The sequence below is a fragment of the Hippoglossus stenolepis genome, chromosome 24 (genome assembly GCF_022539355.2).
Source record: "Hippoglossus stenolepis isolate QCI-W04-F060 chromosome 24, HSTE1.2, whole genome shotgun sequence".
Classification (NCBI taxonomy): Eukaryota; Metazoa; Chordata; class Actinopteri; order Pleuronectiformes; family Pleuronectidae; genus Hippoglossus; species Hippoglossus stenolepis.
The window spans coordinates 9,400,428-9,412,680 of record NC_061506.1 but is presented as its reverse complement, the minus strand read 5'-3'; the positions used below and the strand labels follow the sequence as shown (position 1 = coordinate 9,412,680).

Genomic DNA, 12,253 nt, shown 5'->3' with positions numbered 1-12,253 from the left:
CACACACACACACACACACACACACACACACACACACACACACACACACACACACACACACACACACACACACACACACACACACACACACACACACACACACACACTTCCTGCTCCTGAACAAATTCTACACACAAGCCCCAGCTTGTTCTCTCTGCCAGTTCACACAGACACCGTCATAGAAACCTTCTCCAAAAACTCAGGTGACGCACATGATAAAACATTTTATACAACTCCTGTGGCACCAGTTTAAATAAATAAAGGGTGAGTATGTGGATGACTTGGTGGTGACTGTAAATTTTAACCATCTGAGACAGACAACCTGAGACCAAATTGCATGGAGGTGAGACAGTGGGCTGGCCTTTAACATCCTCTCAAACTGTCTCCATTGTCCTTCACACAACTACAGAGGACTCTAAGTGCAACACTGGGAATTCCTTTCATGCGAGACTGTAATGATGACCCTCCACCCTGAATGAGTCTCTGAATGAGAGCAGGTCTGATGCTGCTTGCCAATCGAATGATCCTTTGTTTGAAGTAGACTGTCACCTTGGTATAAACTAAAAACAGATTGGATTGACGGTCACTGGTTGCTTTGTTTGGATGTGTGCAACCACGATAAACAAAAGATGGTTTATTTACTTCAGTCAGACAAACCGAAGTACACCCATCTTCTGTAATGGGTATGTTTTACTAATATAAAACAACAAAATCTTCAAATCAGCACCCCTCCCCTCAAATGGAGGGAGGCTCCCAAAACCAAAATGGCTCTCACACAGATGTCAGTTCATATTTTCACTAAAATAAGAAAGAGGTGGCTCAGTGTGATGGCCCCTGACATGGACTCTTCTGACCAGCTGCTGAAAGAGGACCATGGCGTCCATGTCCTTGTGTCCCACAGGACGAATGAGGTTAAATAAGTTAAAAACCTTTCCTAAATAGGAAAAAATTACCAAAAATCAAATCATCTACCCATGTACCCATAGGACTGATAAATGTTAAGTGTTTCCTCACAACATCCTTGACACTCTGTCAGAAAAGCCATCAGGGGCAGTGATGATTCACAAGGACACTTTGGCATGCCTAGCAACCAGTGACCCAGTGTGTTGATACATTTGTGACTGTTTATGGGATTAAACACCCACGGGCCAGTTGGAATTTTATCAAGCTCTCAAACAGAGATTGAGATTGTCATTTTTCTAATATTTTAACCTTGACAGAAAGTGTAGCTCATGGGGAAAACCAAATCCCCTTTGTTTTCTTGGAAATAAATAACTGGGAAATTTATAAATTAATGAAAATGTCTGGAAATTAGGGGGAATTATGGTAATCAGTCGATTAACTTTGTCCTTAAGGTGACAGCTGCTGACATCCATTTGCTTGTAAAAGTAAAGAAAATCTTCTTGACATTTCAGTGCATGGTTGTTTGAAGAGGAGAACGGAACAGTCAGTTTGAACGGGACAGCCATGCAGCCTTAGATTGCACTGACATCTAGAGGTCAACCGGCATTCTGGCATCCCAGTGCTTCAAATACCTTTAAATCTTTTTATTCTAGATAAAAGGTAACACTGAGAGTTTACACAGATCTCTAATTCAACGTGTGGTCTCATTTTTTAAATTCAGATTTTTAAATGAATTAGTTTTTCGTTCCCATTCTGACAAATCTGGTTAAACCGGCAGTTAAAGAACATGAATTTGCATTCCTCCGACTAAGTCTTATTAATTGACGGTTCATGAGCTATGATGCAGGTCCATTTGGGGGTCAAAATACTTTCATTCAAACTCATCAGCAATCAAACCGGTCACCGTTTTGACGCTTAAGGCGCTAGTTTTCTGCCTCCAGCCAACCAACGGAGACAGCAATTGATTTCCCAACAGCAGCCACCGTTTGGTGCCTGGCTGAGCTTCAGATGTGATTGATGACCCAGATTATTGACAAATGTGGAAGAAATTAACAGGGAGCAAGAATTTACATAATATCCTATTAATCAATGTGACAGCAGGACAGAGGTGGTGATGGCAAGAAAAGGGGGGCGGCAGCAAACCAGGCCAGTTGTTCAAAAATGATTTATTTATATGTGTGTGATGGTTAAACCGAAGACCTTTGTGTGCAGTCGTGAATCAGGGTGTCCCTGGAGTCTGCAATGGTATGACAAGTTTAGCTGTATTACAAACTTTTTAAGGTTCAGTGTGTAGAATTTAGTGACATCTAGTGATGAAGTTGCATGTTGCAGCTGAATACCCCTCACCTCACCCTCCCCTTCCAAACTCTAAAGTTGTTTAGTTTGTCCAGTCTGGGCTACTGTAAAAAACATGGCGACCTCCGTAGAGAGGACCGGCTCCCGATGTAAATATAAAGTATTTAAATATAAAGGGCCCATTGTCAATCAATCAATTAAATTATATTTGTACAGCCCATATTCACAAATCACAATTTGTCTCATAGGGCTTCAACAAGGTGTGACATCCTCTGCCCTTAACCCTCAACAAGAGTAAGGAAAAACTTTTAACAGGGTAAAAAGAAGGTAGAAACCTCAGAGAGAGCCACATGTGAGGGATCCCTCTCCCAGGACGGACAGAAGTGCAATAGATGCCACATCTTTGTATGAATTGTTGTTTTCTTTACCCTACAGTAAAGAAAACAACAATTCATACAATTTAGATGATTAGACACACGTGAAAACATCAATAGGATTATTTTATATTCAATTTCTGCAAATAGATCCCTTTCACCTAAATCTTACTGAGCTTTTATAGTGAACTCTCTCAGCCTCTACTCCAATCACCAGCCACGACCTGAAACTCCACACACAGAACACGGTGAACAGCACCACCCTCAGGCCGGGAGGGAGAACAACAGCATAAATCACACACACTTTGCACACATTATGATGTATGAGTCATAACATACCCATAAACCATAGCCTACAGATAAGAAGAAAGAAGAAGTATTAACTTAAATCGGAAAATAATGAATGAATCAATCAATCAATCTAATCAAATTTAATTTGTATAGCCCATATTCACAAATCACAATTTGTCTCATAGGGCTTTAACAGGGTGTGACATCCTCTGCCCTTAACCCTCAACAAGAGTAAGGAAAAACTAGTAAAAAAAAACATTTTAACAGGGTAAAAAGAAGGTAGAAACCTCAGAAACGAAAAAATGATGGCATTTTATTTTTATGTCTGAGGTCTTAAACAGGAAGTTCCGTTTTCCTACGAGCCAATCCGCATCACGCGCGGCTCCTTACGTCAGCACGCTACGCGCCAAATTTGTTTGAGTGCGGAAGGCGCAATAACAAAACGGCAGCTGCTGCCGTCTTCTTCCCGATCAGCCTTTCAGTTTGAGCTACCTTGCTAAACAGTTCCTCGTCAGTATGTCTCAGCAGGCAGGATATTCCCCCAACTTCAAACGACCCGCGGACATTATGCGGAAGAGGTGGAGGAGATCCCGAAGTGACGCCGGTGCCCTGTCCAGCCCGAGCGGACAGGAGTCCACTGGCAGCCCGGGACAAAGCGGCTCATCCCCGGCGTGTGTCCGGCCGTTTTCCCCCGGACCGCTGTTCAGCAACCAGAGCCGCTCCGGAGGTGGAACCAAACGCAGAAACCCGTTCTCAAGCATCGAAAACACGTACAGCCCCAAGAAGAAAATACACATTTTTAACGACGACGTGAAAAGCGACGCTGCAGACGATCACCAGGAGGAGGACGTGTCAACAAAAAGAGAGTGTCGAGGAGTGTCATCCTTCAGTGCAATCCTGACCGAGGCAGAGAGACACGAGCACCGAGATGTCCCCTCTAAGGTGTGTGGTTATACTACACTTATAATGCATGTGAAGAACAGACACACACACACACACACACACACACACACACACACACACACACACACACACACCTGTCTATACGTGATGCATCTATACATATACATACATCCACTTTACTCAAGTGCATCTCTCTACAAAGGTGTATATCATATACATATTGTCTGTATTTTTATTCAATTTAAATTGTCTTTATTATGTATTGTCCCTTTCAATTGTCTACCTCATTCTAACTATCTGCTGCTGTAATGAGTGAATCAACCCGGGCCTGGGGATCAATAAAGTAGTAGTTACTATCCAACCAAACTCTATATTCAAATCAGTGGCTGATCTAGTAGTAAATAAATAATTTAAATAAAAAAATCAGTCATTTTAGTATTGAGACACTAAGACAGGACATTGACACTGCAGTGGCCAATCCGATTGTTGCACCCCTGGCCCCGCCTCTGATTCAAACATATGAAGGTGACCCATTGGTTTGACTGATGTGCACAGACACACAGCAGAAGTCTCAACTAAACAAATATTGGGGAAACAGTTGTCAAAGTTCATATTTTAATGTTTAATGTACTTCCTCAATCAAATTGAACCATATGTTAAATAGTAATGTGACATTACCTATAATTATCTTAAATTGATCAGTACATTAGATACAATAATCCCATATCCTGTGGTTGTTATGCGACTCCCATATGACAAGACAGATGTGTCTTCACTCTGATTATAGAAACAGGTCATTTGTTTTCTTTATTTCCTGCCATACTTTGTCCCATTTCCCCTTCTCACTCGTCTGTCCTCTGCTCTAGAAGTGTCTCACTGTCTCTGAGGATGTCTCTCTGTTTGAAGAGGAGGAAGAAGACGTTAAAAGTCCACTGCTGAAGGTTGCATATTTTATCCTGCACTTTTCACATTGTTATTTGTAATACATGTATACAAAATGTGTGTCTCTTCATCTCTTTGACGTGTTCGTTTAATTGTCCAACCTGTTCTCTCCCCAGAGTCCTCAGGCCATTGCTCCTGCCTCCATAGCGCCCCCCGTCTGCACAGAGTATCCAGCAGACTGGAGCCTGAAGACTCGGCTCCTCTTCACCTCCCCGCTCACCCTGTCGTGGGCCGAGCAGCCCAAAGCCCAGGAGGAAGCTCTTGGGCTCAGCCAGCATTGTAGAGCTCAGTTTACCACCCTGCCTCACACTCTGCAGGTAGCCTTTTTGTGTCATTATTACACGTGACATTACACATTACCTTGTGTCTTCAAGGTGATGATTCTCACCCTCTGGTGTCGAAGTTTAGTGAGAATCCGTCGCTCAGTGAGTCCCCTCTGTTCCCCCGCAGGATCCCAGGTCCTGCTCGGAGCTTCGCTGTGCCTTCCAGCAGTGTCTGGTCTACTGGCAGCATCCCTCCCTGCCCTGGCTCTCTCTGTTCCCCAGGATCAATGCGGAGAGGCGCTTCACAGGGAAGAGCACCCCCTGGGCACAAAATGCATCACTGCAGCAGAGTCTCATGAGTGAATGGTGAGGCTGGGGATAGTGGTTTTAAGCTACATCCATATCACTACTCTAGCGCTTTTTTAGACCTTTTATACAACAGAGAGCAGCTTGGATTACGTTTTTCTTTCTGAACCCGTCCATGCCGATTGTCAGACTCAGAATATGTGCGGGGAGGCTGTTCTCTGACACCACTGGGCCGTCCCACAAACGGATGATGGAGGACAGTGGCCTCTTAAAGGCTGTTTGTGTCGATTGAGCATTGAGCATGTAATTCATGAACCTTTGATTGCCCCTAAGAAGACTCAAAAGTACGAAATTACAAAACTCACGCAAACGTACCCAGACAACCTGGAGGCGTTGTTTTTATTCCCTCAAGGAACAGAGAGACACAGTTGTGTTTTCTACTTTCCTCAACTATGTGAAAAGTGTTTCAAACAAAAGCTGTTTTTCTCTGCCAACGGCTTCTCTATGATTGACCTTCAACAAGTTCCCAGTGCATGAATAAGAATGAGTGAAAATGTGAACTTGCTTATTCTAAATTATGCACACGCGCACAATTGTCAATCTTTTTTTTCAGTGTTTTCTCTCTGTTCCTCTCTCCTCCACAGGTCAGTCAGTCTGTCATCTCTCTACAGTCTACTGAAGGCCAGACAGTGTCCTTACTTCTACCTCTGCTCCTATCAGGTAGCTCCTTCAGTTTTTGTACAAATCAAATGCTGTTGTTACAAAGGGGTTACAGCAGAACATGAGATTTATCCTGTGTTCTTTTCTGTGGTGTCAGTTTACAGTGTTGTTCAGGGCAGCAGGTCTCGGTGGTTCTAGTCCCATCACAGCCTTGATCTCCCCTACAACTCGAGGTCTCAGAGAGGCAATGAAGGCTGAAGGTGAGTCGCTTCTCGACGCACATTAATGCTGTGATACAGTAACTAGGAGCTGCCAGTTAGAAGTGTTCATATCCTACATAAAGGCCCTAAACCTCATATTCACAAAAAATGATTTTTCTACCCTTTTGAAGAATTCATTTTCAGTTTTGTCATCTCATGGCACCCTTGGAAATGTAGGTGGCATCTGTCAAATGTATTCCCTCCTCTTACAACTGTGTCATCGGATATTCATTTATATAAACTACAGATTATAGTGAACAAAATTATCATTATTAACAGTGTTATTGAGGTATTGTTCAAATGTGCTGAACATTTTCAAAAACCGCTGATACACAAACTAAAGTAATTTCACCAAGTTTTATATTTAAATGATAATTCATATTATATAAATAGAAAGACATAGCAATTATTATTAATAAAAGTAATATAGCACCAACACCCAATATATAGAGTGATTCTGTAGCCTGCTCTGTAAGATGTTTATTCTACAGTAAAAACTTCCAAATGAATCAAATGTGCATGCAAAAACAACACAACCATTATGAACAAAGTGTGTGTGTGTGTGTGTGTTATAACAATACAACCATATTTGTTAACTTTTCTGTACTTTTAGGTATAGAGTTCAGTCTCCCTCTAGTGGAGGACAGGAGGAAGAGCAAGGACCCACAGAACCTGGATGGGCAGGATGGGAAATCGGAGGGGTGAGTCTGACTTCCTGTATCTTCTTTATCTCTTCTTAACTCGACACGAATCCAGCTCGACTCTGTTTTCAGCTGTACTGACTTTTAGAATACGAGCTCACAGACAGGTTTTCATACTGAAAATCAGGAATTTTTACAAGGCTCCATTATTCAGGGTACAGGAAAAACACAGTTTTGGTCTGGACCATACAAAGAATAATGACATGATAGTGCCATAAGTAAACCAAAAAACATCTGTATTGCCCCCTGGTGCTGACTGTAGTAAAGGTCATACACCCATTCACCTCCATGTTGGCAGATGGGATATAAAAATAGGGTACACGGCAACACACCATGACACCAATACTCACTATTGTTGTTAATACAATTAAACAAGAGATTGCAAGTGTGGTTTTGATCAATTAAATCAAACTGTATCATATTGGAGTAGGAAAACACCAAATGCATGAGCTGAGGAAGAAGAATATCTGAGTGATTTCAGTATGATTGTGATCATTTCGATTGTAGGTGCTCTGAGCTGAAGGAAGGTGTCGAGTGTCAGGAGGATGAGGAGGGAGGAGAAGACGGATATAACGATGACGAAGACAGCAGCTTCTCCTGGCTGAAGGAGATGGGAATCCAGGACAAAATCAAGAAGCCCGACAGCATCAGCATACAACTGTATCCTCATAGTTTCCCGACACTGACTGTCTGCGTAACTAACAACCCTTAGCGTTGCTCCCGCCACACTGCACGTCATGTTTAATGTACAGCAATACGAGTCAAAGCTCCTTGACCACTAGTTCTAGCCGTAAGGAGAGTCACACTGTGTCTCTGGACCACAAACCAGAGTCTGTGGTGTGTGTGGAGGGATCTCACACTTTCACCCTCATCAACTTCCTCATCAACTGCAAGAGTGTGGTGGCTGCAGCGGGCTCCCAGGCTGGGTTACCCCCAACCCTGCTGGCCCCCATCGCTTTCAGAGGAGCTACAATGCACACGCTGAAGGTATGGGAAACACACACACACACACACTCAAACAGATGATGACATATTAACAAGCGTGTGTTTGTGTGTTGTTGTTTTTACAGGCTCGCAGTGTGAACGTGAAGTGCCAGGTTGGTTCCACCTTCCAGAATATCAGCAGTCTGGAGATCACAGGTACACAGCAGCAGTGTCTGATCCATTTATCTAAAATTCATTCCATGGCTTTCTTATATTGATACACACAAAAATGAAAAAAAAAGAAAAGAAAGCAAATATCTCATGGTGAAAAAGCTGTGACTCGCACCTAGAAGACACGGCGAAGAGGTCAAGAGAGTTTGTGGCGATAAAAGCTAACACCGGTGTCTGTGGGCTGTCAAGAAAATGACGCGACCTACGCAGCGGAGTTAATACATCGCTTCCTGTCTCTGTCTGCTGCACGCGGCTGCCCCACCTCTCACCCAATTCTTTGGATTTCACTTGCAAGACTCCAGATCACAAAGAAAATTGTCTTATTATTCTTCTTCTTCTTCTTATTATAAGTGATCAAATGTTTATGCTTTCATTGATTGTATTCATTTTTTCTTTGATTCCTCCAGGACCTATCCTCCCCTCGTCTCTCCACACCATCACAAACCTTCTTCGGCCCTCACAGAAAGGAAACTTCTCAGCTACTCTTTACACGCACGCACCTACTGCTGTCATGAACGCATGCACCAAGCAACAGGTAAGACAGCCATATACTTCTTATAGAGGAATTAAATGAACAACGCCGGTGGTTTGATTCCAGTGCTCCCCATCTACATGAAATGTTCTTGGGCAAAACACTGAACCCTGGATTTCCCCTCATAAATAAAGTATGTATGTAGTGATGCATTATGCCCTTATGAAGCTGAGTGGCACTATGTGTCTGCATTCCACCTCCCGGTGGTCACTCACTGAACATCCACTCACTCCAGCTGTCTGTGCGTTCGCAGTGTACCCCCTGCTCCGTGGACCTGTCCGGTTGTGGCCTCCACCCTGCTTCCCTCCAGCAGCTGCAGCGGCCCTCGAGCCTGGGCAAGACCGCCCTGACACACGTCAACTTGAACAACTACAGCTACACCTGGAAAAACTGAAGGGGAGCTGGAATCCCACATGAAATCTGCATCACTAGTGTTGTTTAGTGCTCGTGCTCAGGAAACAATCCTGACTTCTGATCTGCTGCACATGCAAGTTAAACCACTTCTCCCCCTTTTAAGTGTGCCTTTATCTTAAAATGTCTTTTAAAAACAGATTTTATTTCATTACGTTCTTTTAAAGTTGTGTTCTTATAATGAGTGAATAGTTCTGAATTTATTTTAACGTACATAAATGTATTGTTGTGGCAGCTTATTTTAATTACAATTTTATTTGTGTCTATAATTTGTTTTATTTTAGAGGAAATTGATTGTTCAGCTTGGCTTTTATGAATTAAATACTATTGGTCCACTGTGACATGTTGTCAGGTGTTTGGGTCTGGATTGCTGAGGGAATAAATTCATACTCTGGAATATATTAAATGCTCGGGAATAATTTTTTAGCTTTTTATTCTGAAAACAACCCTCTGTTTCCTCTTCATGAAATGACAGCACATGAATGTTGTAGAACTGTTTCTCATCAAGAGAAAATAAATAATTGAACACATCGCCAAACTTTCTTGTCAACAATTTCTCGAGCGCTTCTAATGAGGAACTACAGATTGAGAACCGTTTGCGCCGTGCAATTGCGTTTGGAAGAGTAAGCAGATTGTGACATCATTTCATCATATGGACGGGGTGAAGGGTGGAATGGAAATGACCAAATTTAATGTCGATGAGACTCATGAGTCCTTTCTATCGATCCTATATCGAGTCTGATACCTTTTCTCTAACCTTTTCTGCAATCCGTTGGTTTGGTAACCTGAGTGTCGAATCCAAAAGGGCCCTGTGCCTCTACCTCCTTTCCCCTTTTGTGTTTTCTAAGTTGTGTCTTGTTTTTATTGTCTATGTCTTGCTGCAAAACCAGTTGCCCTTCGAGACAATTTAAGTTGAGTCCTCTGAGGTTTGGGTTGAATGTGGTTGAAGCATACACAAGGGCTGCGGTCGGGAAGTCAAAAATAATCTCCTTTCCTAAAGGATGGTCTGTTGTTTCCTGTTCTGAAGGAGATAAGTTAGGAAGAGAGCTGCTGCAGCTGAAACATAAACCCCCTAGTGGTCATGTGGGGACAAAGCATATCAGAAGAATAATGACAGTTTTCCCCTTTTCATTTTGAATACTATTTTTACCTTTTGCATTTAACTGCAGCAGTACAATAGGTGGATCTTGTATCTTGAATCCATCCTCTCCAGCCACCTTCCCAAAACGTGTGTGGCTCTGCAACAGTGCGACATGACCAATGCCATGTGCGCCTGTGTCGTCTCTATATTTCCCCATTTTCAGCTTATTTTGATATTTTGCCATAAAGATGAAGCAAACCAGGTTATTGTATTATTGTGGCCATATTGTCTTTTTCAAAGTAATTGTCTCATCATTAAGAAGGACCTGTGCAACTGAGGCGATGATCTGAGACAACATCAAATCTGCAGAAATAATGCCATGACCTCTATTCAAGCCATTGTGATCAAAGTTAAATGCCTGGTGTCTTAGTTCAATAATAGCGTCAGTTATCATATGCGTCAGTTATCATATGGCAGATTTGCTTTTTATGTACAGCAACAAATCCTAACATGCACTAGCTCAAGGCACTTCACATAATTATAGATATAGAGCAACACAACGGTTCTTACAATGAGCAAACACACAGCGGTAAGTAAACGGGGACATTCCTTCCTTGCTTCACTGCAGGAAAGCCAGTGATGTTGCAACCAGTCCTGACCAGTAAATGACAAAAATCACCCTGTAAACAAAGATGTTATGTATCTGTGCTTTACACAATGTTTACAGAGCTCAGGTGGCATCATTGCATGACAACAAAACTTAATCTTAAGTAACTGGTTATAAATTAGGATAATTGGTTTGAAAAGGTATGACGTCGGCAACTCGTGTCCCAACATTTACGCAGATTTTCCGAGTTGTTCCCCCGAAAAAAGGCTAATTCAACAGCTGGCTTTGAGAGTGATGACAATGAAATAACAGTGCAGATTTCTCTCTGTAGTTCTGAGTGCAGCATATTGGCATTAGAGCAAAGCAAACTTATTCTAAAGTGCATTGATCTGTTTAACCAGGTTCGGCTCACAGTGCTGACTCGGGCCGTAGAGAGGAGCGTGTGCAAATACCAAAACTATCCCAGTGGAAGAGACGCCTTCATATACAGACAGAACAAGAAATAGAACCTTCCTGTAGTATATTTATTACATTTTAAGTACCTTGATTTCAATTAGTGGCCACGTCTGAAGCAATATTGCAACACCTCTGCTGCAAAAGCATGAAAACCTAAAAGGAACTGTAGCTGCAAGTGTCGGTGCAGAAAAAAAAGGAACCAGCAGCAGTAAAACAGGAACACACAGCGTCCAAACAACTTCTTCTTTCAGAGACATGAGGACATTGACTAGAAATCAAGTTTGTTGAGATCTAAGAGGAGATTCTAAGATGTTTGAGAGGAAGATAATAAAAAAAATACATGTTTACAAAGTGCGTCACAGACATAAAAACAGATCATGCATGCAGTGCAATTACAAGTTCAAACAAGTTATAGCAAAAGATGATGGATAAAATAAAGCAAACAAACATCTGGTAAAAAGAAATACAATAACAAAAACTGGTTTGCAGAAGGGAGATTAGGAGCAGAGGTCTGCTAAGTTAATTGGTACAATGCCATTCAGTGATTTGAAAATACGTAATTCAATTTCCAAAATCAATTCTAAGAACCAGTGCAATGAGACGAGAATGGCCGCACTCTCGACTTCTTGTGAGAACCCCCAGGTGTCTTTTGCACAAGTTGGCGAATAGTGAATTGCAGTATTTAAAATGGCTGTAGACAAAGGCATGAATGTCCATTTGGTTATTATTGAATGAAAGGAGTGATCTGATCCGGGCAATACTCCCGATTGGACTGATTGGTGATTGTAACAATGCCTCTGCGTTACCGTGAGTTCCTCGTCATGAACACAAGGGGAATCAGGGAGGTGTCTTCAATGTCTCCCTTTATTCGCTCCACACACACGTCAACAAACGTACACTTAAATCACACATAAAGCAACTAGCTTGGTTACTCTGAGTTTCTAAGTCCGAGGGAGGGATCTCCTGGTTCCCTGGCCCCCGCGCCAGTGCACTACTGCTGATAAAGAGGAGGGAGTCATTAGTTGAACTGGAACACCTGTGTACAATCAGACTCTCTCCCTGGCACCGATAGTTAAAAATTAAACAGACAGTCAGGGGCTGCCAGGTAGAAC

General features: G+C 42.4%; 1 protein-coding gene across 1 annotated transcript; it reads left to right on the top strand.

The window, feature by feature from the left end:
* The first annotated feature begins 3,229 nt into the window (after positions 1-3,229).
* Positions 3,230-9,535, top strand: LOC118103140 (protein downstream neighbor of son homolog). Its single transcript, XM_035149745.2, has 12 exons — positions 3,230-3,806; positions 4,634-4,708; positions 4,826-5,026; positions 5,160-5,338; positions 5,923-5,998; positions 6,096-6,198; positions 6,812-6,899; positions 7,407-7,559; positions 7,688-7,886; positions 7,970-8,039; positions 8,462-8,589; positions 8,840-9,535. The coding sequence occupies exons 1-12, from the start codon at positions 3,381-3,383 to the stop codon at positions 8,978-8,980; spliced, it is 1,839 nt and encodes a 612-aa protein (XP_035005636.1). The 5' UTR covers positions 3,230-3,380; the 3' UTR covers positions 8,981-9,535.
* The last annotated feature ends 2,718 nt before the right edge of the window (positions 9,536-12,253 follow it).

Bases quoted from the DNA above. Each gene is read 5' to 3' on its own strand.
- LOC118103140 (XM_035149745.2), top strand. From the start codon at position 3,381: ATGTCTCAGCAGGCAGGATATTCCCCCAACTTCAAACGACCCGCGGAC. The intron at 6,199-6,811 runs GTGAGTCGCTTC...CTGTACTTTTAG, and splicing joins AGAGGCAATGAAGGCTGAAG to GTATAGAGTTCAGTCTCCCT. The intron at 6,900-7,406 runs GTGAGTCTGACT...TTTCGATTGTAG, and splicing joins CAGGATGGGAAATCGGAGGG to GTGCTCTGAGCTGAAGGAAG.